This window comes from Peromyscus maniculatus, chromosome 11 (genome assembly GCF_049852395.1).
Source record: "Peromyscus maniculatus bairdii isolate BWxNUB_F1_BW_parent chromosome 11, HU_Pman_BW_mat_3.1, whole genome shotgun sequence".
NCBI lineage: Eukaryota > Metazoa > Chordata > Mammalia > Rodentia > Cricetidae > Peromyscus > Peromyscus maniculatus.
The window spans coordinates 41459744-41487293 of NC_134862.1; the positions used below are offsets into that span (position 1 = coordinate 41459744).

Consider the following 27550-nt stretch of genomic DNA (forward strand, 5'->3'; position numbering starts at 1 on the left):
ATGGTAATGTCGGAAATGGGATTTTAATGAGTATGAAATAGTTCTCCAAGATCAGAATGGAGAATGAAGAATGGGATCGAAGATATCCCTTGATTGTGAGCAAAACTCTCATCTCCAGCAGTGTGGCTGAGCCCTGGGAGGTTAACGCTGGAGCCAGAGTACAGGGTTTCTAAGACTAAGGTCAAATTTTTGAACCTAAGAAATTTCCCTCCAATTCTGAAGTAGTCCCTTCGTGACGAATCTGCTGCCTATCCCACGAGTCTTGCAATGAGCTGATTTGCAAAAAAAAAAAAAAAAAATCACGCCAGGAGAAATTAAACCGATTTCACGGACACCTGGTCCACCCTGAACTCTATATCAATCAGGTTCTTTGGCGGGGGGTGGGGGGTGGGGGTGGCTCAAGATACAACCCAAGCCGAATCTGCAGCTCTGGCGTGGAAGCCAGGGGGGCGGGCCATGGGCGACCATTTTTGTTTTTGCGTCCCTGCGCTCTCAGCGCACCTTGACTAGCAGGACCCCACGGAGGAGGCGGGGCCGGCCGGGGAGCGGGGCGGGGCCTGGGAGGCGTGATGATTCAAACGGACCAATGGCCGGGGCGCGCCTGGCAGGAGCCACCAATGAGCGGGCGCGCCGGGGCGGGGCGCGCGGGCCCTAGCGGGTTTGGTGGCGCCGCGGCTTTGGCGCATTTTCGGCTGGTTTGATTCATCCATTTTGAGGAGACGGGGGAGCGGGGGGCTCGTCGGATCCGGGGGGCCCGACACCAGCCGCCGCCGACTCGGGAGGAGCCAGGCAGCTCGGGCCTCGGCAGCAGCGGCCCCCGCCGGCCGGCCGGAGCGGGGGTGGGGGGTGGGGCGCCGCGCGAGCGCGCGGGGAGGGGGGGGGGAAAATCCTGGTCCTCGGCGGCTCCGCGACTCGGCCGTGCCGCCTCGACAGCGAACATGTCCCGGCCTGTCAGGTCAGTGTGGCGTCCCGGGGCCCCGGGGCGGCCGGGCTGGGCCGGGCTGGGGCGAGGGCGAAGGCGCTGGGCCGCCGGGGCGGCGGGGTGTGTGGGGGTGGAGAGGCCTGGAGCCGTGCGCCTGGCGGCCACGCGCGGCCTTCTCGCGGCGGGGCCCCCCCCTGCGCGCGCGCCCTCCCGCCCCTGCGCGTGGGGGGGAGCTCGGCGGGGGCGCGCGCGGGGTGGCGGGCGGGGGCGCGCCGCCTCCACCCCTCGGGGCCCCGGGTCGGCTTCGCGGCCGTCCCGACCTCCGCCCCGGCCCTGGCTCTGGCCCTGGCCCTGCGGGCGCAGCGCGCAAATCCGCGCCCCCGCAGGCCGCACCCCTGGGCCCGGCCCGAGCCAGGGGCCGCCACGCGCGACCCCGTCCCCTCCCGAGGCTTGCGGGCGGCCGAGCGGCTTCGCCTGCGCCTGGCCGCCCGGCCCCGCCTCCGTCCTCCGGGGTCGCGGCAGGCCCCGCCCCCTGGCCCGGCCTGGGCGGGACCCGCGCTTGCTCTTTTCCCCCTGGGGGCAGGAGTGAGTTGTGACCCTGAGCCGCGGAACCTAAGGGCCGCTGCCTCTCCCCACCCAGGAGCTCTGGACGAGTTAACCCCAAGTTTTCTCTCTCCTGCGCCTGCAAATGCCCTTCCTCCGGGGACGTGCGCGTTCGCCGCGCGACCCAAATCCCGTGTGGTTCTCGTTGCCCCTTCACCCGCGTACACGTTCCGGATCCTTCTTGTAGCCGACCCTCTCGTCTCCCGAGTGACGTTAGTCGTAAAGGGACTACGCTCCGCTAGCGATCAGACTTTTATCCACATGGTTCCAAGAAGTTTTCAGTTTCCCCTCGCTCGGTGGGCGCCCCTTTAATGTCTTCCAGGGCTGTTGTATGGAATGTGCCTTGGGTGGAGGGGGTGTGGTTTAGTCCAATCTGTTGAGGCCTGAGATGGCGGGATGGGGGGGGGGGGACACCGAAGTCAATACCTGTTACTCATAAAGGAATGGCTCCTTTGCCTAGTGTCTTCTAAATAGGTAAAGATGTAGTCCTTGAGTCTTTACAGTTGTCAGTTCCAAGTTTCGATATCAGAAGTATCTTAATACCAAAGAGGTTTGGATCTGGCAACGGTTTTGTGCTCCACCGTTGTGTCTCCTGACAAGATGATCTCCTATTGGTGGTAGTTTGGGACTGCATACTCCTCCCACGCGCGGGGTGGGAATGCCGAGAAGCAGTTACCTACCTACTTGCTTTTTCCAGTTTGTTTGAACCCGTACCTCCAAATTACCATCTCTTCTGTGAGCTTTGCTGCCGTTTGGAGAAGTAGTTGGTATCTTTCAGGTTATAGTGAGTACTTTGGGGACATAAAACTGAGTACCATCTACTCAAGATATTTTAAGATTAGAACACAGACGGTATTAAGCTTTTCTTGTCACTTGGAAGTAATTACTATAGTAGTTTACTCCCTTTTAATTTAAGCACGCTGTGTTTTGGATGCTTTTATTTTCGTGAGTTGACATATCTGTCTGAATTTAGATCTGCAGGACAATTACTTTAGGCCTTAGATTCAAGTTAATTGTATAACATATATAGTCCAGATGTTAGGAAGAAAGTGAGGTAAACTCGGGGGGGGGGGTGCTTACTGGCAGCTTAACTGGAACCTGGATACAGGTGAGGTCCCTTGTATGGTACATTAGTTGGGACTAGAACACGGGTTGCTTTATTTTTTTCCCTTTGTTAAACAGATGTATTTGTTTATTTGTTGGGGTGGGGGCTCTCTGTATAGCCTTGGCAAGCATAGAACTCTACCAAGACCAGGCTGGCTTCAAACTCACATCTGAGACACCACTCCCAACTTAACTTTGTAACCAACCACCTGTCCTGCTAGTCTGAGTGGCTATTGAAAGTTAAATTAAGTAAAGATACCTGGAATGAAACTTCTCTTTCCCAGTTCACATTGTGCTTGCAGATAGGGTGGGGGCATGAGCTTGTTTTAATGCTAAACAACTCCAGATGACAGTGGAACTCATCAAAAGTGACCCCTTATTCCACAAAACAATAGTATTGTTTTCTGAAATGGCTTTTTTTTGTTTTTTTACTCAAAGGGAAGAAAAAAATTAAAGCATATAGCATGCCCTTTTTTTTAAACTTTCAGAGTGCTTTTATGACTCTTAAACCTTGAAAAGACAGAAGGAAGATGTTGCTTGTAAGAGATGAGAACTGGCCCAGCATGGTGACACACACCTTCAATTTTAGCACTGAGGCAGAAAGCGGGTGCCTGAGTTCTAGGCTAGTCAGGGCTATATAATAAGATCCAAAAAAAAAAAAAAAAGAAGAAGAAGAAGAGAAAAGGAGTATGGAGAGATGGCTCAGGGTTTCATCGCACTGGCTGCTCTTCCAGAGGGCTCTGGTTCAATTCCCAGCACCCACATGGCAGCTCACAAGTGTCTGTATGTAACTCTAGTTCCAGGGTACCTGACACCCTCACACAGACATACATGCAGACAAAAACACTAATGCACATAAAAAAAATAAATAAATCTTAAAAAGAAGAAGAAAAGATGAGAAGGCTCAGAGTTACTGGTTCACGCAGGTTTCTTGATCTAGTATAGTAAGTATACGTCCTGTCTACTGAAGGAAGTCACTCAGATCAGCACTTAGGACTCCTTTGTAACCTAGCTGATTTATCACTTTTTATTGCCTTTTAAAAACTCAATTTTAATTTTTTTTAAAATTACATTTACTTGAGTATATGTGTGTGGATATACATACCACCTGTCTGGTTGAGGTCAGAGGACAACTTATGGAAGTCAGTTCCATTCTTGTGGGTTCTGGGGACTGAACCTAGTCTTGGCACAAGTGCCTTTAGCCTCTGAGCTATCTCATTGGCCTTGGTGTTTTTTGTTTTAATTTTTCCCTCTGAGATATGGGTATGTACACATACATGTGTGCAAAGAGGCCAAAAGCAGACATGTTGTGTTTTCCATCCCTCTGAGGTAGGGTCTCTACCTAGACCTCATGCTCACATTTTCTATATTGGTTAGACACAGCACTGGGACCCTCAGGCTCCACGTCTCTTGGAGCTGGAGTTGCAGGCATGCTCTGGGACATCTGGCTTATGTGAGCGCTCGCATCCAAACTCTTGTCCCCATAATTGTGCAGCAAACACTCCTACCCACTGAGGCAGACCACTCTTAGAGTGTTTTGTTGTTGTTCGTTTTGGGGTATTTTGTTTTTTGAATTGGTGTTCTACGTAGTAACTTCAGGCTGGCCTCAGACTTGTGTAGCTGAAGATGACCTTAAATCCTGCCCTTAACCTCCCAAATGCTGGCACGTTTGGTTTTGGGTTTTGTTGTCAAGTTCTCTATTCCCTGCTCTCCCATAGACTACACACACACACACACACACACACACACTTCTTTGCCATTACTTAAATGAAAAAGTATAGACTCTTATAAATTGATAGGATGTTACTTTTGGTTGTAGTTGTGGTTAAAATTAAGTTTTTCAGGATTGTTGTCTTTTCAAGGAAAATTGAAATAATGTCTGAATTCTAAAACTTAATATTCTTTCTTAGCAAAAAAGTAGTTTAAAGAAGACCCTAGTTAAAGCGGAAATTTGAAAATTGGAGAGATTTTGGAATTTAACAAACGAGTACAAGGACATACTTAAATTTAGTATCCCGTTAAATGTGCTTATAGATGAGCCTGTTTCCTTTTATTCTTTGTTCTTTACTTCCAGATGTATGTGCCATCTCTCCAACCTATGAGACAAAATTTTTAAAATATGAATTACAAGAGAAATTTTACTGTCTGGTTTTCTGCTGCTGAGTTACACCTTTACACCCAAATGTCTGCTCTTAAAATGTTCATTTTACTGTTTCTGACAGGCTGGTTTATAACTTAACATGTAGTCAAGGCTGGCCTTGGGTTTCTGTTTCTTCTACTTTCTGGGATTACAAACCTATGCCAGGTCTAATTTATTTGTATTGTGCTGAGGTTTAAACCCGGGGCTTCATGCATGCTGGGCAAGCACTCTACCAAGTGAGCTATCCCCAGCTCTGATCTTACTTTTAGATGGACAATTTTATGCACTAAAAAGTTCACTGATTTAAGTAAACTCTTTGCTGTTTTGTTTTTTTAAATGAGGCAGACGTAGCTTACTGGTAGAGTGCTTGGCTAGTGTGCACGAAGCCCTAAATTCTACCCCAGCATCACAGAAGGGAAACATAAAAGGTTTATTAGAGCAAAAGAATTCTGTGAAAATGCTGAGTTTTTAGTTTAACAAGGGTTTTCAGTTTCACATCAGGATCTTGGAAGATGGAGAAACCCAAACAGAATGAATTCTCAGACGGATGGGCAAGTGTTGTAATCTTTCTGTTCTTGGCCTATCATCATGTTCTTGTCTTTTTTTTTTTTTTTTTTTTTTTTTTTTTAGGGGAGGAGGAGCTGTTTTATTCTTGGTAACATAGGTGAGGACTGATGGAAGGTTGATGACATTTGCAAGGATAGGAAGTTGGGAGAAATATGTTGAAATGGTGTGAGGGACAACTGAGATCTTGGATTGTGTTAGCAACATAAAGCAGAATTAGTAGAGGAAGGGTGTAGCCCTTATTTATTCCCCTCTCTATCTTTTATGAACTACATTGTTAGATTTACTGTGGGCATTACTGGACAGATTTTACTTCATCTATTGTGTTTGGAGGAAATCAACTAGAGTATCAAGAAGGTACTTCAAATACGTGATGAGTTGTTAAAGCTATAGTGTTTAGGGGCTGGGCATGGTGGCACATCCTTTTAATCCTAGCACTGGGGAGGCAGGCAGACAGATATGGGAGTTTGTGTTCAGCCTTGTCTACGTAATGAGTTACAACAGAGGGGCTTTGTAGAGACTGTCTCAGGAAGACAAATGCAGCCAACCGCACAAAAACATAGTATTTACTATGAAAGAGACAAGTGAGGTTAACATAAATGTTAAGGGCTGCTCTGAGATGAAGGGATAGGGTTAGACAGAGTAATTGTGGCAGGTGAGACTACGTGACCTAGTCAGTAGATGGTAGAGACAGGTTTGGACTCCCTAGGAAGAACCATTTAATGAATGGAATTTTACCTTGGATCATGAGTGGTTCTTAGTTCTCTTTTGGGATTTTGTTGACAAGATTCAAGGTTGGATAAGATTGTTTAGAATTCAGTATCGATAACAGAATCTGCTGAGTATCCATCTCTGTGTCTCCCTAATCACTACTACCAAAGTCTGGTAGGTCTTTATTTTTACTTATTTATTTTTTGAGACTGGGTCTCTCGTAGCCCTAGCTGTCCTGAAACCTGCTATGTAGACCAGACTAGCCTCAGAACTCAGGCCTGCCTCTCTGCCTCCTACATGCTGGGATTAAAGGCATGGGCAGCCACACCTGGCTAACAATGTTTAAACTTTAAGAAGCTTGCTGTCGCAAACGAAAAATATACTGAGCCAGGTTTGATGGTGTGCTCCATATTTCCTCTACATTAAAGTAGAAAGATCACCAGTTTTAGACCAAAATAGAAGAGGAAGGGTTGACGAGATGTCTCAGAAATTAAGAGAGTTTGCTGTTCTCCCAGAGGACCCTGCTCCCCACAACCATCAGAAACTCTAGCACTAGGGGAGTAGACACCCAGACCTCCTGGGCTCTTGCTTGAGTACCTGCATACATGTGACATTTACTCCCACAAACAAAAATACCACTTTTGTGGCCATAGGTCATCAACAGTTTTTCTTGTAAAGGTAAAAGCAAAAATCTGGCTCTTGAACTACTTTGGTAGAATTCCAGTTGAAATATGTGTAGATTATAATCAGCTTTGTACAAGACTATAAATGCCTGAAAGATTGTGAGCTTAGATGTGTTAGAATACAGTTTTCTCTGTTATTTTCTATTTGCTGTTTTTCTGTTAAAATGCTGTTTATGCACTGATAAATGACTCCAAGGCCCAGTAACAGGTTTGTGGCCTATCAGTTGAAAAGCATTGCTCTGCAGGATCTCATTGATCTGATAAATGAGATGTTGACCACCAGCATGTATATATGTGTGCTATTTGAGTGTCTTGTGCCAAAAGAGAGTGTTGGACCCTCTAGAACTGGAGTTACAAGTGGTTGTGAGCCATGTGACTTGGGTGCTGGGATCTGAACTCAACCAGTGCTATTGATTGCTGAGCCACCTCTCCAGCCCCCAGAAAAGTCAGTTTTTTTATAATAATTAACTTTAGGATGGAAGTAGCAGTGCAGTAAAACATTGGTTGAACTGTAGGTTGTTTTAAAGTCTCTTACTTAGACTTAATTTTAAAAAGGAAGGCTATGTTCTCCATGGTGTAAAGTTTAAGGTCCTGATAATTAGATAGGACTTGTAATTGACTGTGTTAATTCAGCTTTCCATACGAAGATTTCAGACAGATGTGCAGACTTGTTACAAAACATTAAATTCTAGGCTTGGTATTGTGGCACACAATTTTAATTCCAGCCCTCAGGAAGCAGAGGCAGGTGGTTCTCTATGAGTTCAAGGCCAGCCTGGTCTATGTGGTGAGTTCCAGGCTAGTCAGAGCTTCATAGTGAGACCCTGTCTGTGAAAACAAAACAGAGCTAAGTTCTATGGCCTCAGTTCCATTTTTCTTGTAAAATTAAGGGAGTTTAGTGAAATAATTTCAAAACACGGCAATTTCTAACTCTAAAACAATGTACTCCTTCATTCTTCAGACAGAATACTTTTTTCTTAGAGCAGACAAAAATGATATTCCTGGTATGTGAAACCAACATTCTCATTCTTTAAAAAAAATTATTACATGTATTTATTTGTGTGATACGTATGTGGGTGTGCACATGTCATATTGTGCTTGTGGAGGCCAGAGGACAACTAGGAGCCATCTCCTTTTCCACCATGCTGGTCCTAGAGATTGAATTCAGGTCATCAGAGTTGGTGACAAGTACTTACCCATTTTACCCATTTCTGTCACTATTTAGTAGAAAGAAATTGATAATTATAATTAAAATCCTATTGTTTGGGGGGGGGGTGTTGAGGCAGCATCTTATGTAGCTCAGGCTGCCCTTCAGCTCACCTGTGTACCTAAAGATATTGCCGTGATTCTCCTGCCTCTTTACCTCCCAAGTGCTGGGATTACAAATTTGTACCGCCGTGCCCCACTTTTAAAATCCTGTTACCTTTGAACTATTTACCCATGTTCAGGACGGAATAGTTCATTGTAAACAAGCATCCCCCACCCCATTATATCTAGGGTAGGGAGCCACTAATAAGACATTCTACAATGACTTATACTCTGGCCCAAAGGGTACATTCTTCCCTTTGTATTTAAGGCAAATGTATCTTTATAATTATGTGTGGGTATGTGCATGTGGAGTCCAGAATAGTAAGGAGGATTCTCCCAAGCTAGAGTTAGAAGAGTTGTGAGCCACTTTAGCCCCTGGGCCATGTCTCCAGCCCCACTCGAGCAGTTTGTATTCCTCCTGCTTTACAGTTGAAAAATGTGGTCAGTGAGGGGAATCCCTTACTCAAGGACAGAGAGCTAGTTTGTGGCAAAGCCCTGATTGAGTTTTAGTTCAGTCATCTGTGCTATGTTGAAATGGTGTATTTGTTCACGTTTCTGGTAGTTATTGTTCAACAGGAGAGTTAGTTCCATTTGGCGTTTAAATAGTTTGAAACTAGGACTCTGCAGCTTAGTCCACCTCAGACTCTTGACCTTAACTGCCTTCACTTCCTGGGGGCTGGGATGACAGGTGTGTGTGTCACCATTTCTGACTCTAGTAGGATTTTGACAAGACTTTTCTGTTGTTTTGGCTAGGAATAAATAGACTGTCTCATGCCCTTGTGCTTTAGTAATCCTCCTCTTAAATGTTAGGTTTTGATCATGGTAGATTTTCAGCTTCTAGTTTGACAAGAACGAGTTCATTAAAAAACAAAAACAAAAAATGTACTTTAGCCCTTATACAAGCATCCAAGTACACTTCTCAAGTTCCTTATATAGAATGCTATATGTGACCTGTGTGCCTTCTCCTGTATACTTCAAAATCATCTCCAGATTTCATAATTTTCGTAGAACAAAACAGAAGGCAGAATTCATTGGTTATGTGTGATGGTACACATCTACAATTGGAGCAGAGGAGGCAGGAGGATCCTGAGTTTGAAGTCAGCTTTTTTTACATAGTGAGATCCTGTCTCAAAACAAAAAGCAAACACCCAAGTTAGGCACCCCCACAACCACCTAACTCCAGCTCCAGAGGATCTGAGGCCTTCTGTCCTCCGTGGGTACCAGAACACATACGGCATGCATGCACATGCATAGATAACACACACACACACCCCACATCCTTTTTCTAAGCATCTTTTGACTACAGCAAAGTTTTTTCTTCTAAGGCTTAGTCTTATGATTTGGGAGTGTTACAACTATATTATATCTTAAAAACTTTTTTTGCCTAGCAGTAATCTTGTTTTATCAAGTATAAGTGATTGTGTATGTAACAGTAAAAATAAAATCCCTCCCCAAAGGCTGGCAGGTGGTAAGGCACCCTTTAATCCCAGTATTCAGGAGGCAGGGTAGGCGGATCTCTGAATTCTACACCAGCCTGATCTACAGAGTTCCAGGATAGCCAGGGCTATGTGGTGAAACCATGTCTCAAAAAACTAAAATAAAATAATTAATTAATTAATTAATTAAAAAAGAATAAAATAACAGCCAGGCATGGTGTCAAACACCTTTAATCCTAATACTGGGGAGGCAGAGGCAAGAGAATCTCTTGAGTGTATATAACCAGGTTCCCACAGCCAGGGCTGTATAATACAGAAAGAAGGTGGGGTGGGGTGTAAAATAACACTTAAAATTTTTGTCCATGAATGTCTATGTGTTGTAGGCAGACTTTTCTGCCCCACCAGCCACTCTCCAAAATAACCACACAGAGACTTAATACTAATTATGAATTTTCAGCCAGTAGCTTAGGCTTGTTTTTTAGCTAGCGCTTATAACCTGTTTCTGTTAATCTGTATGCTGCCCTGAGGCTCACTTACCTTATGTATGTACGTCCCATGCTGCTTCTTTGCCTCTTGGTGACTCCTCAGACTCCGCCCTTCTTCCCAGTGTCCTCCTAGTTTGACTCTCCAGCCCAATCTCTTCCTGCCCAGATATAGGCCAGTCAGCTCTTTATTAACCAGTGAGAGCAATACATACTTACATTGTACAAAGATTGTCCCACAGCAATGTGTATGGAATGTCTATTCATAGTGAATATGTATGTGTGGTGAACTCTTGCCTGTTCTGTTCTGGGGAGGTGGGAAGTGTAAACCTGGGGAAGAACAGTGTTCAGCTGTCACTGAGATAAGTGGTATAAGTTTGAGAATTGGTTTTGTCTGTTTTATTTTTTGTTGTTTGTTGTTATTGTTTTGAAGCAGGGTCTCACTATTTCACCATGTAGGCAGACCAGGCTGGCTTCAAACTCTTAGATCTGCCTGCCTTTCTCTCCCAAGAACTGGAATTAAAGGCATGCATCATTACACCTGGCCTGAGAACTATTCTGTTTGTAAAACTAAAATGTGTATTCTTGATGTTCTAAAAGTCATACTTTTTTTTAATTATGAAATTTGTCTCTTTCTGCAGAAATAGGAAGGTCGTTGATTACTCACAGTTTCAGGAATCAGATGATGCAGGTATGTTTGTGATTTTTACAAGTCATGTGTTGTATTGACAGAACTGTGAGCTTATGTGCTTCTTGTCATGGTTTTAAAAGTACCCAGTTAACGGTGTCAAAGAAAACAAAACATGAACTTACCCATTTTCTTTGAGATAAGGTCTATTATATAGCTTAGATTGTCCTTGAACTCAAAATGCTCTTGCCTTAACCTCACAATTGCTGGATTGCAGGTATGTGCCGCTATGCCTGGCATTTAGCTTTTTCTGTAAATCATTGAAAAAAAAAACACCTGTTTTTTGTTTGTTTTTTTTTTTTTTTCTTATCTGGTTTTAGGATCCAAAGGTTAAATGTCCAGTAATTTATGATGCAATGTTTATTTATGTAAAATACCTACTGCTAGTTAAGCACAGTAGTATGAGCCGATAATTCATCTATTAGGGAACCTGAGATGGATGGAGCACATGAGCCCAGGAATTGCAGACCAGCAGTGACATCAGAGCAAGACGCTGATTAAAAAACAAGAAAATTGAGGGCTTAATGGTTAAGAGCATGGCTGCTCTTCCTGAGGACCTGAGTTCAATTCCCAGCAACCGCATATGGCTCACAACCATCTATAATAGAATCTGATGACCTCTTCTGGCATGTAGGCATACATGTAGAGCACTCATACATAAAATATAAATAAATAAAATTAAATAATAAAAAACAAGAAAATTGTGCTATTGTTGCAGCTATTATCACAGAAAAATCTATGCCTAGAGAAGTTATGCTTTTTTCATAATGAACTAAGATGGGTCTTTTTATTATCTTATTTTACTTTATTAAATTTTTAATATTATTTTATGTTTTTGAGTGTTTGCCTGCATTTATGCCTGTGTACCAAGTGTGTGCAGTGCTCCGGAGGACATGAGAGGGCATCAGATCCTGGAACTGGAGTTACTGCCATTGTGAGCTACTGTGTGGGTGCTAAGAATTGAACCCTGGTCATTTGGAAGACCAACCAGTGGCTTTAACTGCTGAGTTCCTAATTTTGCTTTATAAAGATAATGTGCCCTTTGAGAAAGCTTGGAAGATAATTAAATTGTACTGCATGCTGGGAACTGTTATAAATGTTTGTGTTTAATAGGTTGATTTTTAGAGCATACTGTTATGGAAATATTTCATTTTACAGTTAAGGAAACTGAAGCAGAGTTGATACTTACGTCCCTTAGCTGGCATGTAGCTGTTTTGACCGTTTTCTTTTTGATTTTTAAAAATGTAGTTAAGGGCCTGCAATATGGCTCAGCAGGCAAAGGCCTTGGTGCCCAGCCTGACAACTTGAATTTGATCTCCAGAATGAACACGATGGAAGAAAAGAACCGATTCTTGCAAGTTCTCCTGTCTTTTACATGTACAACTTGGCAGGCATGCTCACACACACAAATCAATGTTTGGTTGGTTTTTGTTTTGTTTTTAAATGTGGCTAGGGGTCGTTTTTGATTTTTCAAGACAGGGTTTCTCTGTGTATCCTAGACTGTCCTGGAACTCACTCTGTAGACCATATTGGCCTCAAACTCACAGAGATCTGCATGCCTCTGCCTCCTATGTGCTGGGATTAAAGGTGTGCACCTTACTACCCGGCATGGTTAAGGGTCATGCTGTAGAATTTTGGGCACTGCTCTTATCACACTCACTTAGGTCTATTTTTCTTTTCTTCTTTTAGTTATTTTTAAGCAGCAGAATATGGTACACGAGTTAAGAGCATATGCTACTGTTGCAGAGGACTTAAGTTCAGTTCTTAGCATGCATGAGCTCATACACATAACCACATACACCCTACACACATATAATTAAAATAAATATTGCTGATAATGCTTAGGATATTCTATTAAGGAATTCATAGTGAATCCAGCAATTTAATAATCACTGAAGTCCCACACTACTAGTTTCTCACCATTGTATGTGGGAGTGGTGTTTTAAGGTGAGGTTTTCTTATGGGCTTTTACAATTGGAGGTATTTTCTTAAAGTTATAAGTATCCAGAGTGCATTATATATTTAATACTTAAGTTTAAGAGTAATGTATACCTGGGCGGCGGTGGTGGTGGTGGTGGTGGTGCTGCTGCTGCTGCACGCCTTTAATCCCAGCACTTGGGAAGCAGAGGTAGGTGAATCTCTGTGAGTTTGAGTCTAGCCTGGTCTACAGAGCAAGTTCCAGGACAGCCAGGACTGTACACAGAAAAATCCTTTCTCAAAAAACTTTAAAAAAAAAAAAAGTAATTTACTAATTTACTTGATCTAAGATTGTAGATTTTAGGTTTTTTCCTAAGACACTTGTAATAAAACCCGTATTACTGGAAGTTTGAGTAAATATGAAGATGTTGCAATATAGGAAAACCATAAATAGGAATGGTATAAAATGATAAGCTGTGGTGTAAATGTATAAGATGTATGTATATAAGGACCAGACAATAATGTGTAAAATGGGATTAAAATAGGTGCGACTGGGGAGGAATTTTAAAGTTCTATTTTTAATTGTATGTGCTTGCCTGTGATATGTATGTATGAGTGTGGACATATGGAGATTAGAAGAAAATTTTCTTCTGGGTATCTAAATCAGGTTTCAGGTTTGCACAGCCAAGTGCTATTAACTGCTGAGCCATCTCGCTGGCCATTTTAAAATTATTTATTTTTGTGGTACTGGAGATAGAGCTTAGCCTCCTGCATATTAGGTAATAAATACTCCTAGTCCGAATTTTCTAGAGTACGTTATTGCTTGTTTTGCCTTCGTGTACATGCATGTCTGGTGCCTGTAGAGGCCAGAAGAGGACATTAGATTCTCTGGAACTAGAGTTGAGAGCCTCCATGTGGGTGCTGGGAGTTAAACCCTGGGTCTTCTGGAAAAACAGCATGTGCTCTTAACCACTGAGCCATCTCTCCAGCTCCCCCTCCCCTTTTTAATTAAAGAAACCATGAGGGAAATCTGGTCCCATTTATTTAAATAGTATGAGCAGTAATGTGTGATTTCAGCATGTAAATGTCATAATTAACTGAATTGGAAAAATTGCTTGTTTAGATGAAGATTATGGAAGAGATTCAGGCCCTCCTGCTAAGAAAATTCGATCATCTCCTCGAGAAGCTAAAAATAAGAGGCGATCTGGAAAGAATTCACAAGAAGACAGGTAAGAGGCATTATTGTTTTTATCTTCCTGGTTACATTGTCAGAACTCTGAAATGAAGGCAGTTTGTAAGCTGTAACTGGGTGAAGTTTCTGTATGTAGTCTGTTTCACCTTGTGTAGGCTGTGCTTGTAGGTCTGCAGGTCCGCCTCATCCCCAGAAGCAACTTGGTCTGAGCTTTTGATAGAAGTGATCTCTAAGAATGTTTTTTGCTGTTTCCTCAAACTTAGGATCATGAGCCAAAAGAATGTTTTAAATTTGTAATTTGTTATCCAAGGTTGGTATTGACACTTCATTGTGGTGATCAATAGCAGAACCATTACTAAAGCTTGTGGAATTCTAAGCTCTGTACCCTGTTGAATTTTACTCTCAAAATGAGTCTTTCTTGTTCAAGAAATCATTTTAGATACTTGACTCTCCCTGATTTTTTTCATTGTTTTTTTTTTTTTTTCCTTGTTGTAGTGCTAAGAATGGAACCAGGACCTTCCTTACATGTCCTGGACAAACATTCTCCAAACCTCTTCCTTTAGTTTTACAAATATGTTCACATGAATTGCAATTTAACTGTAACATAACTACATTGAGATCTTCTACATTGAGAGCAGGATGATAGAATTTTTCTCCTGGTTTTCAAAGTGAACACTTTTCAGAGTGTATAACTTTAAGACATGATGATGATGGTGATGGAAGAATATTAGTGTCAGACTGTATTGTGCTGCTTAATGTACATTGCTACTTAGTTCTCATAACACATCTGTTAGGTTGAGAGGTTCAGTGAAAGAAGCAGGGGCCGGTGGTGGTGGTGCACACTTTTAATCCCAGCACTTGGGGGGGGGGGGGGCAGAAAAAAAGAAAGAAGGCAGAGTATTAATAAGCAAATAGACCAGCAGATTTTGAAACCATACCTGGTGGACCTCAAATTCCACTTTAACCATCAGGCTTATACCACTTCCAGGTGCTCCTATTACATACAGATAAGCAGTTCAAAGAATGAAATAATATTTCTCAATCATTCTAAGACTTATGGTGGCTGGAGAGACGGCTCAGTGGTTAAGAACATTGGCTGTTCTAGAGAACCCAGGGTCTATTGTCAATATCCACATAACAGCTCATAACTCTGTAATCCTAGATTCAGGGAATCCAATGCCATCTTCTGGACTTGATGGACACCAGCACACATTTGGTGCACAGACAGACACATGCAAAGTATCCATATACATGAAATAATAATTTTAAAACAAAATTAAGACTCCTAGAATATTAAAAATCACTATAAATGTATTCATTTACTGAATAGTTTTTATTTTGTTTATATACCTAACTTCTAATGTTTTTAGTAGAGAATTTCAGAAATGTGATTTTTGAGAAAATCAATATTATGCCACTGGGAGACAGATCTTCTCAAGTTTAGAGTATATCTCTCTTACATAGTTGTAAATAGCCCAACTTGGGGTTGGGGATTTAGCTCAGTGGTAGAGCGCTTGCAAGCTCAAGGCCCTGGGTTCGGTCCTCAGCTCCAGGAAAAAAATAAATAGCCCAACTTAGAAACTTTTTTTTAATTATATTCACTTATATTTCTCCTAAATATGAACTATTTATGGTCTGTTACATTGTCTCATCAGTGTCTATATCTGGCCTGAATTTTTTTTTTGTTGTTTGTGTTTTGGTCAGGGGTCAGGCAGAATCTCAGTTAGCTCAGGCTAGCCTTTAGGCTGATCTTAAATCTATAAGCCAATGTTTTATTGAGTTTTCTATTAATTTCTACTTAAAAATTGGGTTTTTCTCTGACTTTGCTTATTGAAATAGTCAGAGAAAAGTCACACACTTGATCATAAGTTCGATTTATAAACTTTCCTTTATTGTTTTTTGTTTTTAATTTTGTTTGTTGTGTCCCTGAAAAGAAGGATTAAACTGGGCCTTTGGCCTTTCAGTTTTTGTTTGATCAAGATACTCCCTTTCCTGTTGAGTCTTGGGACTCAGTTTATTTTTCCATGAGGAGTAAAATTACACCTATTCACTAAGCATCCCTGTAAAGTAAGGGAATAATAAAGCAGTTTCATTCCTCAGCATCTGTTTGAACTTTTTTGGTTTTTCGAGGCAGGGTTTCTCTATGTAACCAGCTGTGGGTGTCCTGGAACTTGCCCTGCAGATCAGGCAGGCCTCCAACTCACAAGAGATCTGCCTCCTGTGTCCTGGAATTAAAGGTGTGCGCCACCACCGCCCCGGCCCTGTTTGAACAATTTATATATAAGAGGGGTACTTTTCAATTCTGATATTGGAAATCTGATTGCATTTTTTTTTTCAAGACAAGAGTCTTTTGTTGTTGTTGTTTTGTTTTGTTTTGTTTTTTTGCGACAGGGTTTCTCTGTGTATCCTTGGCTGGGTCTTAACTTTTTTAAAGACAAAGCCTCCTGTATACCAGGCTGTCATTGAATGTACAGAAATCCATCTGCCTCTGCCTCCCAAGTGCTGAAATTAAAGGCATGTGACACTATACCCAACTTAGGTTCTGTTCTTTAGTTTAGCCTGGCCTAAAGCTAATTGAGATTCTGCCTGACCCCTAACCAAAAAACAAACAACAAAGTCCAGGATGGGTCTGCACTATGTCAGTCCTACTGCTGGAATTACAAGTGTAACCACCCTGCCCATCGATCATTTAGACTTGGATGTAAGACTTACAAGTATTTTTTCTTTCTTTTGTCCTTACAGTGAAGACTCAGAAGAAAAAGATGTGAAGACTAAGAAGGATGATTCTCACTCAGCAGGTAAACTATATTTATTGCAGTAGGAATGATTCATATACTCATTTATTAACAAACGGTTTTGTATGTCAAATACTTTCAAATACTAGAATTACAGGAATGTTTCTGTTTTCACACAGGTAATATGTACAGGTTATTTTCATGCAAAATTGAGATTAAGACCTTTTTCTGGTGGCTGGAGAAATGACTCAGCAGTAGAGCACTGGCTGCTCTTCCAGGGAACTGGGGTTCACTGCTCACATGGCAGTTTAATCTGTCTATAGCTCCAGTTCCAGGAAACTGGACATCCTCATACAGACATACATGTAGACAAAACACCAATGCACATAAAAAAATATTTTGTTTTGTTATTTGAGATAGGGTCTCACTATGTGACCGTGGCTGTCCTGGAACTCAAATAGACCAGGCTGGCCTCAAACTCAGAGATCCAACTGCCTCAGTTTCTTCAGTGCTGGGATTAAAGATGTGTGCCACCATACCCAGCTGCTATTCAACTTTTATATGAATAAAGAAATTACAGCAAACCAAGTAAATGTCATTTGAAATAATAGCCATAGAAAAAAAATATTTTGTAAAAAATTTAATTAAAAGAATTCATGTGGACCAGGTATGGTGGAATATGCCTTTAATACCAACATTCTGGATGCTGAGACAGGAGAATGGCTGTAAAGTACAAAGCCAGCCAGGAGTTACATAAGGAGATCCTGTCAAAAAATTATAGAAGGACTAGAAATGACTCAGCAGTTAGAGTGCTGGCTGCTTTTACAGAACCCGTGTCTGGTGGCTTACCACTTTGTGTATTCCTTGTTGCTTCTGGCTATTTTAATTTTGACCAATGTAATGTGCTTTGGCATTCATTTGCTTTGTGAGCCCTAATTTGAATTTCTTACCTTTAAGATTTCTAATACTTCAAAATTCGTGACTCTGTGCTTGTATTAAGCACAACTTTTGCCAACTCAATTTTAGTTTAGGGTCTGCCATAGTCAGCTTTATTCTCTAAGTGTCTCTAGATGAGATCTTTGGCACTAGAAATGGTTAAACATTGACCATGAAGTGGGTGAGAGCCTTATAAGGCCCCAACCATAATGGTTACTGGAAATGGGCCACACACCATGAAATTAGTATGGATGTGTGACGGGGGCTGGGGGGGCCGCGGGGCGCTGTAGTAGGCGTTAGATGAGATCAAAATGCATGCTGGGCAGTGGTGGCACACCCCTTTAATCCAGCAGGGAGGCAGAGGCAGGTGAACAGATTTGAACAGATTGAGAGTTCCAGGACAGCCAGAGTACACAGAGAAACCCTGTCTCAAAAAAAAAGAAAGAAAGAAAAATCAAAATGCATTATGTATATGTTTTTATTCTCAAAGAGTAAATAAAAGATGCTATGGTTTTGGTTTGGGGGTTGTTTTTAGTTTTTGTTTTTGGCATTTTGAAACAGGGTTTCTTTTCGTAGCCTTGCTCCTAGAACTAGCTCTGAAGACCAGGCTGGACTCAAACTCCGAGATCCACCTGCCTCTGTCTCCTGAGTGCTAGGATTAAAGTTGTGTGCCACCACTGTCTGGCCTCTGTTTTTGTTTTTTTGTGGTTTTTTTTTTTTTTTATGTGTATGAGTGTTTGCTACATGTATGTATAGGTTGCCTTCTGTCCACAGAGAACAGAAGAGGGTGTTGGATCCTCTGGAGCTGGAGTTAAAGATGGTTGTAAGCCATCATGTAGGTGCTAGGAACTGAATCTGGGTCCTCTTCAAAAGCAACAAGTCCTCTTATTTGAAGAGCCAACTCTCCAGCACCCTGGGGTTTTTTATGTTTGGTTGGGGTTGGGGTTGTTGTTTGTTTTTTCAGAAGAAAAACAGCTTATGGGACTGTTTTAGAAGTATGATAGCTAAACCTTAATAGAGTAGGGAAGCCAAAAGTTCAGTCAAGAGCCTAAGTAGAGACTGCTAAGATAAAGCTTAGTCTAGAGCTGGGAGGCTAGCATCTTGGCCTTCACTTAGCAGACTAAATAACTGTACTAATGAAACACTAATTAATTCATTGTAGTATATTTTTATAAACTTGTCCTCCTCAGACTTTTATCTAGCTCATCTGAATGTGTTTTTAAAGATTTCCCTTTGCCTGTCTCTAAATTAGAAAGGTCATCCAATCCATTGTAAGGAGTAATAATTTAGCATTGTTTTTATGTGTTTTATATCTTGGGATAGAGATAATTAGAAAGGCCTCCTTACTGCTTCTATTTTAAAATACTTTTCTTACTTTAACTTCTAAAACCAGTAAATGTAGATTGACATATAATTGATAATTTTAGGATTATACAGTTGTAAATTTAAGTGTTCATAGTTTAATTCAGCTTTGCAGTTTTTGAAAACTACATGCCTATGTCAGGCATGATAGATAGAGGCAGGTGGTTCTCTGTAATTTTGAGGCCACCCAGGTCTTTATATATTACAAGTACATGTATTTTTAATTTAAGTTGGTTCTTAACATTAGCACTCTATTTTGCAAGTTTTTTCTTTTTATTGTTTTTTTAAATTTAACTTCTTTATTGATTCTTTGAAAATTTCACATCATGCACCCCAATTCTGCTCACTCCCAGTCCCCCCTTAATCCCTCCCTCACCCCTGCAGTGCCCCACACCAAAGAAAACAAAACACAGTAAACAAGCAAGCAAACATAAGAACAAAACAAACAACAAACCTTTGCTTCTTCTTCTTTCCCGACTCTCCAACACCTCTTGATTTGTCCTGATGGCATTGAGGGCCTTGGTGTCTCGCATGGTACACCCTTTTGTCCAATCAGCTTTACTAGCAAATGTTATTACAATGAGTCACTAGTCTGGTTCAAGGCCTCTGGTTTCTGGTACATAATCACTGGATTCTCACCTGAACTCCTCTGGGATATCCTGTGGCCGCCCCCAGTCTTAGGAGATCCTGAGGGTATTGTTCCACAGAATCGGTCCCTTCACAGGCTCCAGCAGGTCCTAGATGGGGTAGATGCTAGGGTGGGCCACCCCAAGGCCCAGCTATGGGCCTGGGTGGTAGCTGAGCTGGTCAGTCCTTGGCCACTTGGGCTACCCACCTCAGGCGAGGGGGCGGAGTCAGCTCCCCTACATCCATGCCCTCAAGGTCGGTTCACCCTGGCTGGGGTTCAGCCATCTCTCTCTTGCTGTAATGTCCAGCACACAACCCCAACACAGCCCGAGGAGGCGGCCCAGACCAGTGGAATCAACATGGCACTTGTTGGCAACAGGAACCCAGATATGGCCCTTGGCAGCAGCCCAGCAGGGACATCACCATGGCCCTCAGCCTGCTCACTACTTTCACTAGGGTCCCAGGTGGCAAACAGGCCTCCAACATCAGCCTACTCCTCACCATCTGCCTTTTTTTGCTTTATGCGTCTTTTCATAACACACGGACCATTCTGTTCCTCTTTATCTCCCATTTCTCCACCACATAATGGCTTATCATAATGAGGCCCACCTGACTGATGCTGCAAGTTGCCAGGGGCCCCATGGATGTCTTCCCTCCAGCCAGGGCCTCCTGCTTGATGGTGGCCCCCACAGACCCTGCTGGATTTTTCTTTTTCCTTTTTTTTTTTTTTTTTTTTTAAACTGGTCTCTATATAGTGCAGATAGATCTTGTACTCTTCATTCTCTAGGTGGGACTATAGATGTATATACCACCATGCCTGGCTTTAAGGATTTTTGTTTGTTTTTTGGTTTTTTTAAGACAGGGTTTCTCTGTGTAGCTCTGGCTATTCTGGAACTCACTCTGTAGACCAGACTGGCCTCGAACTCACAGAGATCTGCCTTCCTCTGCCTCCCGAGTGCTGGGATCAAATGAGTGCACCACTACCCAGCTACTTTAAGGAGTTTTTAAGGATAGATTTTATTCCTTTTTTAATGAAGTTAAGCTGTTACTCTGTCCTGTCAGCAGACTGTTGTATCACAGTAACTTTTCTATCACAGATGACAGCGAAGATGAAAAAGATGATCATAAGAATGTTCGCCAGCAACGACAGGCAGCGTCAAAAGCCGCTTCTAAACAGAGAGAGATGCTCTTGGAAGATGTCGGCAGTGAGGAAGAGCCAGAAGAAGACGATGAGGCACCATTCCAGGAGAGTACGTGAAGCTACCAACTGTTCTGTTTGTTTAGACAGGCTCTCCTGTAGCCCATGTTGGCCTTACTTTATTGTATAGCTAAGGATGACCTTGAACTGCTGGTCTGCCTGCACCACTCCTAGTTTTATGGAGAAGTGAGGGTCTGACCCAGGGCTCTGTGCGTGCTAGGCAAGTACTGGATGGAGGAGCTTCAGCTTCGGTTCTGTCCTCCTTTGCAGTTGTAGTTATGACCTTGGTGTTTTCTGAGATGCTAAATGTTTCACTCAGTCCCTTGCATTAAGCAGATTCTTAAAATCTGCTTAATTAGTTAAAAGGTAGAACTGTGCAGCTTGGTGTGGTGGGACACACCTATAATCCCAGCACTCAGGAGGCAGAGGCAGGCGGGTCTCTGGTTTAGAGTGGTGAGTTCCAGGACAGTCAGAGCTACATCGTGAGATCCTTTCTCTAAAACAAAACAAAAAGATAAAACTATAAGGCTAGAGAGAGACATGGCTTAGCTTTTTCTCCTCCAAAGGATCCAATATCCTCTTCTAGAGCATCCCTCACACTTGTATATTTATATAAGTGAAAAATTAAATTTTTTTAACAAATCAGAATTTGGCAGTAAAAAGTTTCTTCCTACTCCAAGATACTGTGTCCACACTGTACTCATTCTCCAGTGGGCCCAGGGCAGCTCCAGCCCCATTGATAGCGGACCTCCCTGTTACGGAGTCCAGTCTTTCTCAGCGCTCTTCTCTGGTCACTTGGAAGGATGTATGCATTTAAGTTGGACGTTGAAATTCTTCTTTCCTCTCAGAAGACTCTGGCAGCGATGAAGACTTCCTAATGGAGGACGATGACGACAGTGACTACGGCAGTTCAAAGAAGAAAAACAGAAAGATAGTCAAGAAGTCCAGACCCGAGAGAAAAGAAAAGAAAATGCCCAAGCCCAGACTAAAGGCTACAGGTAAGGCCTGTGAAAGTAAAACCACATTTCTGCCTTTAAACGTTTTAAGAACTAAGCTTCTCAACACAGATTGTTCATGGTTGAGAATTCGGCATTGGCCTGGGATTTGGAAGAAGTACAAGAAATCCAAAAGGCTTTCACATTTGCCTTTGGTCCCTTCAAGACTGCTGGGGGCTGGAGAGATGGCTTGCTGATTAAGATGATGGCTGGTCTTCCAGAGGACCCAAGTTCATGTCCACAGCTAATAGGCACCTGCACACATGTGCATACCCACACACAGGCGCACACATATTCACATAATTAAAAATAATAAAATCTTGAAAAACGTAAAAAGAAAGGGCTGGCAAATGGCTCAGTGATAAAGAGCACTGGCTGTTCCTCCAGAGGACCTCAGTTCAATTCCTAGCATCCATATGGTAGCTCACAACTGTCTACAACACCAGTTCCAGAGGATCTGGCACCCTTACATAGACATGCATGCAGACAAAACACCAGTACACATAGAAATAATTTTTTTTTTTTTTTTTCCAAGACAGGGTTTCTCTGTGCAGCTTTGCGCCTTTCCTGGAACTCACTTGGTAGCCCAGGCTGGCCTGGAACTCACAGAGATCCGCCTGGCTCTGCCTCCCGAGTGCTGGGATTAAAGGCGTGCGCCACCACCGCCCAACAGAAATAAATATTTAAGAAAATAAAAGAAAAAGAAAAACTGTGGACTTGGATTCCTGAATGTGGGAATGACACAGATCAGGCATAGTGGCCTCACTGTGCTCATGTAGTACTGACTGCTCTGTGGTTGTTCCCAGCAGCTAGGGAGGGCTCTCTGTTCTCTCAGATAAAACAATCCTGACAGTAAAAACAAAACCACCCTTGACAAGAAGGAATCATTTTTGGGTCTTCAAGCGTTTTTCTGCCAGGTACTTTCCTAGTTGGAGCTAGTTTGTTAAACCAGAAGTCTAGATTTGCTTATAGTTTTATTCTGGCAAATACAATTCATGAGTTTCTTACTGTTTTAAACTTTGACTCATCTCCTCATACCTTGAAGGATGATGGAGCTCCAAAAACTGTTTGGCTCCAGTTTCTGCTGAGAACATTACATTATCCTCATTAGGAGTAATATGCTTTTTCTGTGGACTGTGGTTTTTGTTTTTTTTTTTTTTTTGTTTTTTGGTTTTTTTTTTTTTTTTTTAGTGAGATGGAATTACTTTTTATACTTACCAACTTTTATTTTTGTCGCTGATTTTTTTTTCTCTTTCCATCTCCAAATTGTTACTTTCTGTATTTCAGTGACGCCCAGTCCAGTGAAAGGCAAAGGAAAAGTGGGTCGTCCCACGGCTTCAAAGGCATCAAAGGAAAAAACTCCTTCTCCCAAAGAAGAGGATGAGGAAGCAGAAAGCCCTCCAGAAAAGAAGACCTCTGCAAGCCCTCCACTTGAGAAGTCTGGAGATGAAGGGTCTGAAGATGAAGCCCCATCTGGGGAAGATTAAAAGTGATGTTTGGGGAGAGATTTTATTAAAAAAAAAAAAAAGGAAACCTGCATAGGACACGGTTGGCTATGGCTTGACTCATGGGCTTTCAGTGCTGTTTCCTTTGTCTGAAATAATGTTTCTATCTCTCTCTTTCACTCCCAAAACCATTGTATGTTGAAATGTTTAAGTTGCCATTTTGTCTAATGGTCTTCTTTCTTTGCCAACCCCTCCCTCCCCTCTCCCAATGAAAGCCATGTCAATTAATCACTGGGTTGACTGCTTGTCTTTGTATTTTTAATGGAAGTTAGGAATCCCACGGCTGTAAAGCAATAAGATTTGAGATGGACGCTATGGAAACTGCTTTTGCTAAAGAGTAGCAACTTGAACAGTAATCAGAAAAACTAAGAAGGTTTTAGTTGAAAATTATTGTTCTTCCTTTTCCTGTACTTTTGACAGACCAGTTGTCATTTAACATGAGCTTCTATGTCTAAAGTGTAAATGTCAAAAAGAATCATGACTCTAAACTTAGGCTGATGAGGCAGTTGGAGATGAACATGAATTCTGGGTTGTTAACTCGGAGTACTCACATTATCCTCTGGGTGTGGAGGGAGTAGACTTCCTGGAGCTTGTCTGCACGTGTGGGCTTTCTTATTTTATACTTGTTATTCTCAGAGAGAGACTCAGAGCCAGTGGTCCTTCTGTCCCAATAACAGTCTTTTTAAAAAAGGGGCCACCAGAACCCAGAATCATCATTAATTTCATATTTCATTCATGTTTTCATCGATTCATGTTTTTTAAAATATATATATAATATATATCCTGTTTTTTTGGATAAAATTTTACCACTGATCAAAAAAATTAAAAAGATTCTCTAGAATTTTGATGACAAGATGAGTGTATACTTCATAGTGCATTTCTTTACAGGCTGATGATGTTAAAGTTTTAAGCCAATAAAGTTTGAGTTAATGTGAAGCTCAGATGTAAAGGATTGAGATTTATCCTTTATGAATACAGATAATTGAAATTCTTTTATGCTATAAATGTTTTCAAGGGCCCATGAACCATGCCAGTTTTATTTGGGGATAGAAACAGTTTCCTTTTGATATTTAAATCTTTTCTTCATAGTAACATACTATGATAACACATCTCACAACTTTGTCCTGCTACTTCAAATTCTCGAGGTTCTACCATGGAATATTATTTTCATTTACTGACAGCATGGGAGTATGTTAAATGCTGCTTCCATACTGTGGAATTGTTTTGTTTCTTAGTTGTTCTGAGCCCCTCCTTTCTGTTCATGTTTCTTAAAGCAAGAGCCTGAGCCTCAGCAGGATTAGTGAACCATTTTAGGGTGCCTTTGTGCCATTGATAACAGTCTAGACACCTTAGCAGAGCATCAGGACATAGATCTATAGGTTTGATCCTCCACATTCAGATCTCATGCACCAATAGAAGCAAAGTTTAGGGGTCCTATTAAAGATTTAGTGGAATTCATTTCTGTATATTTTTCTGCACTTAAGCTAAATTTGCTCCCTCAGTATTCTGCTTTTGTGTTTTTAAGTGACATGTTTGTCTCAGACAATGTCATTTCTTATAGGTGTTCATAGGACAAAGGGTTATTTAAGAAATATTTTTACTCAAGTTTTTAAGACACTTTAAAAACATTCTTAGATCTGCTTTAAAATAAATAAAATAAATAAATAAAACACCTAGTGGCAGAGTCATTTCAACCCTGCACTGTTAATAAATGAGTATTAAATATGGCCAAAACTAGAAACTTGAACATAAGTGGTTGGATTATTGTATTATGGAATGGAAGTAGAGTTGTGAGCTGTGTAGTGGGGTATTACAGATTATCTGTTTGTTTAGTGGGCTTGCTCAGGTACTCATCCTTAAGCAAAGAGGAGACTCACCGTTGTTTCCACCAGGCATCTCTCCCTTTTAGGGGTTTACAACTCAGTCTTACATTCCTAGTGACGTTTGGGCTTCTCTTAGGTCATGCTTCATGAGAATTTGTTGGTAGGGCGTCTTTCAACTTTAGCCTCGGTTTTTAAAGTCTCTTTAATATATTAATCTGCACTAACCTCTGATTTTATCTACCTGTAATTGAGAAATAATACTGTCTTGAAGGTTACTTATGTCTGATTGGGCTTCTTGTTTAGAGGCCCTTTTAAAACTAATTCATTAGCTTGAAAAGTGTATTTTCTAATCACAGGCTGTTAGATTGATTGGTGTCTCAAGTGAGCACACGGGCTCTGAATGAATGACCTTTGCTTTCACTTCATTGTTTGTAACACTGTCTTCCTTCAAATCATGCATGCAAATAGGAAGACGTTTAATGTGACTCAACTGGAAACAGGTGCTTAGCAGTTAGGTCTAATAACGACAGCAGATAGGTCACAGCTGTAGGCTCGTAATGACTGGCGCTGGGCACCTCCATGGCTCACTGTCCGCCTTTCCCCCCCTGTGTGCCTATAGTGAGGTGGTAATGCATTCACTGTCTGCTTTGCAGTGCTCAGGAAGTGGGGTGTTCATTTGAAGGTGCCTGTCTGTTATCCAGTCTCTGCTAGGTTTACCTCTAACAGATTGCAGCTCTGCTGGCTAACACTACATTCGAGTTCTCAAGGCTCTGTTTAAAGCCTTTCTCTCCCCGTCCGGAAATGGAAGCCTCTGTCTCCCCCAGTGGTAACTTACTGCTGCTTTTAACCCTCCACCTCAGATGGATATATTTTAAATACCTCCCACTCAGAGTTAACCTTACAAAGAAAAAATTAATAGTAGGATGTTTCTTCTAGAATGGTAAGAGAATCAATCCCCCGCCAAACACCTTTTCTTTAAAAAGTAAAACAAAACACAGCATTTTGTGTACTCTAGGCTGCCTCATTTAAACTCCTGTTTTTTGTTTTTCTTAAACAACTGTTTTATTTCAGTCTTAAAATATTTCTATTTGGTACTAGTTCAAATAGCGTTTTCTTCCAGATAACAAATCAGTAGTAAAATTTGAGGTTATAATCTAGTAAGATTTTTGGTGGATGTAGTCAGCTGAACTTGACTTTTTTTTTAACATGGTTTACTGTGTAGCCTGGCTGGGAGTCCTTCCCCCTCCACTCTTAATACTGCTGGGAATAATGCCACCATGACAGGGGACACTTTTTTAAGATAGGTTTTTATTTTTATGACCATGAACGTGCAGGTGGCAGGTGGACTTCCAGCCTACAGGTTGGAGAGGGGAGTAGTGTAAACAAACTCAGGTTCAGGGACTGCTGCAAGAGCAGAATTTAGAAGCAACGGAAAGCCTTGTTGGCAGTGTGGAGTGTCTGTTAGAACAGTTCTTTTTACCTGTAGCACCGGAAGCTACACTGAATACGTTGCCACCTGTGAATGGGTAGGAAGAAATCCAAGGTAGGCTCTTCATGGTGTTTAGAGGGAGGTCAAAAACAGGCAGTGAGCACTTCCGCCAGAGGGAACTGAACGCCACTGGCTGCTCCTGAGGGTGGAGTATTGTCATTTTCTCTCCAGAGGAAGCTGCTGAGTTACTTGAAGATGGGGAGTTGATTTTTTTTTTTTTTTAGTATTGGGATGTCAGGCTATCAATAGCCATGTTCTTATTTCAACCTCGTTTTCCCTTTGTCTTAGGAAACAAAATACATGATTCTGAATATCAAATCCATTAATTATACTTTGGTTTAAAGCCTAATTCACAGTGGTGCTGATTGTAATAACCACTATTGGGGAGGGGGGTCCCATATGCCTATCTGTTGCCAAGCCAATGAGTAACTGAACCGGTGACATCTGTTTGAGCATGCTCTATGTGGCTGTAGAGCACCACAGTTGTGCAGACACTTTGTATATCGGGTGAGGGAGGGTTTTCTAGATTTGGGGGGGAGGGTAAATTGGGATCTTTTTTTCCTTTTTTGATGGGTTGGGGAGTATAGTACTCAGTCATGCCCTAAAAATAACATGTATAAAACCCTGAAGTGTGGTGTGGGTGTGGGTATGTGTGAGTGTGTGTTTGTAAATGTCTGGCGATTAAACCTTTGTCTTCTGGAAGTTAGTGAATTTTTTTCCTTTTTCCTCTGGAAGTATTTGTTACAAGATTTGTAAATAAGAGCTCTACATAGTCAGTTTACCATGGACATGTTGCAGCAAACCTTACATGCTTAATTCCTGCAAGGCATGACTTGCCAGGTTACGCAGCAGCCACAATCTCAGTAATTGTTTGCCTTGATTCATCTTTTAGACTTCATTTGCCAGTTCTAAAACCTCCCAGTCTTCCTTGATTTTAGTCCTTAATCTTTCATGTTCTGAGCAGGAGGGGTCAGAGAACTAGCCTAACTGTATCCTAGACTATGGGCGGAAAGCCAGGCATCCTTTTGTTCATATTGCAGTGTGGCTAGACACATGATCAGACATCAGAGGGTTGGGCATTCTTGCAATACCTTAGCAGTGCTGAAAAGTGCAGCATGGTACTAAGGAAGTTA

General features: G+C 41.9%; 1 protein-coding gene across 4 annotated transcripts; it reads left to right on the top strand.

Annotated features, from left to right (window-relative positions):
• Window positions 1-701: 701 nt before the first annotated feature.
• On the top strand, window positions 702-23133 carry Nucks1 (nuclear casein kinase and cyclin dependent kinase substrate 1). 4 transcript variants are annotated; one of them, XM_076547354.1, is made up of 7 exons: window positions 702-955; window positions 10592-10641; window positions 13679-13784; window positions 16490-16545; window positions 20505-20657; window positions 21454-21603; window positions 22888-23133. In XM_076547354.1, the coding sequence occupies exons 1-7, from the start codon at window positions 939-941 to the stop codon at window positions 23085-23087; spliced, it is 732 nt and encodes a 243-aa protein (XP_076403469.1). In that variant the 5' UTR covers window positions 702-938; the 3' UTR covers window positions 23088-23133. The 4 variants fall into 4 exon arrangements, with proteins under 4 accessions (XP_076403469.1, XP_076403468.1, XP_006988884.1 ...); XM_076547353.1 differs by having other exon boundaries at window positions 831-955; window positions 21457-21603; XM_006988822.4 differs by lacking the exon at window positions 702-955 and adding an exon at window positions 1061-1821.
• Window positions 23134-27550: the final 4417 nt, after the last annotated feature.

What these genes read in the sequence shown, in the direction of transcription:
- Nucks1 (XM_006988822.4), top strand. Translation starts at nt 1,787, where the DNA reads ATGGTTCCAAGAAGTTTTCAGTTTCCCCTCGCTCG. An exon ending in TTTCAGTTTCCCCTCGCTCG is followed by an intron (nt 1,822 to 10,591) that starts GTGGGCGCCCCT and finishes CTCTTTCTGCAG; the next exon opens with AAATAGGAAGGTCGTTGATT. An exon ending in AAGAATTCACAAGAAGACAG is followed by an intron (nt 13,785 to 16,489) that starts GTAAGAGGCATT and finishes TTGTCCTTACAG; the next exon opens with TGAAGACTCAGAAGAAAAAG.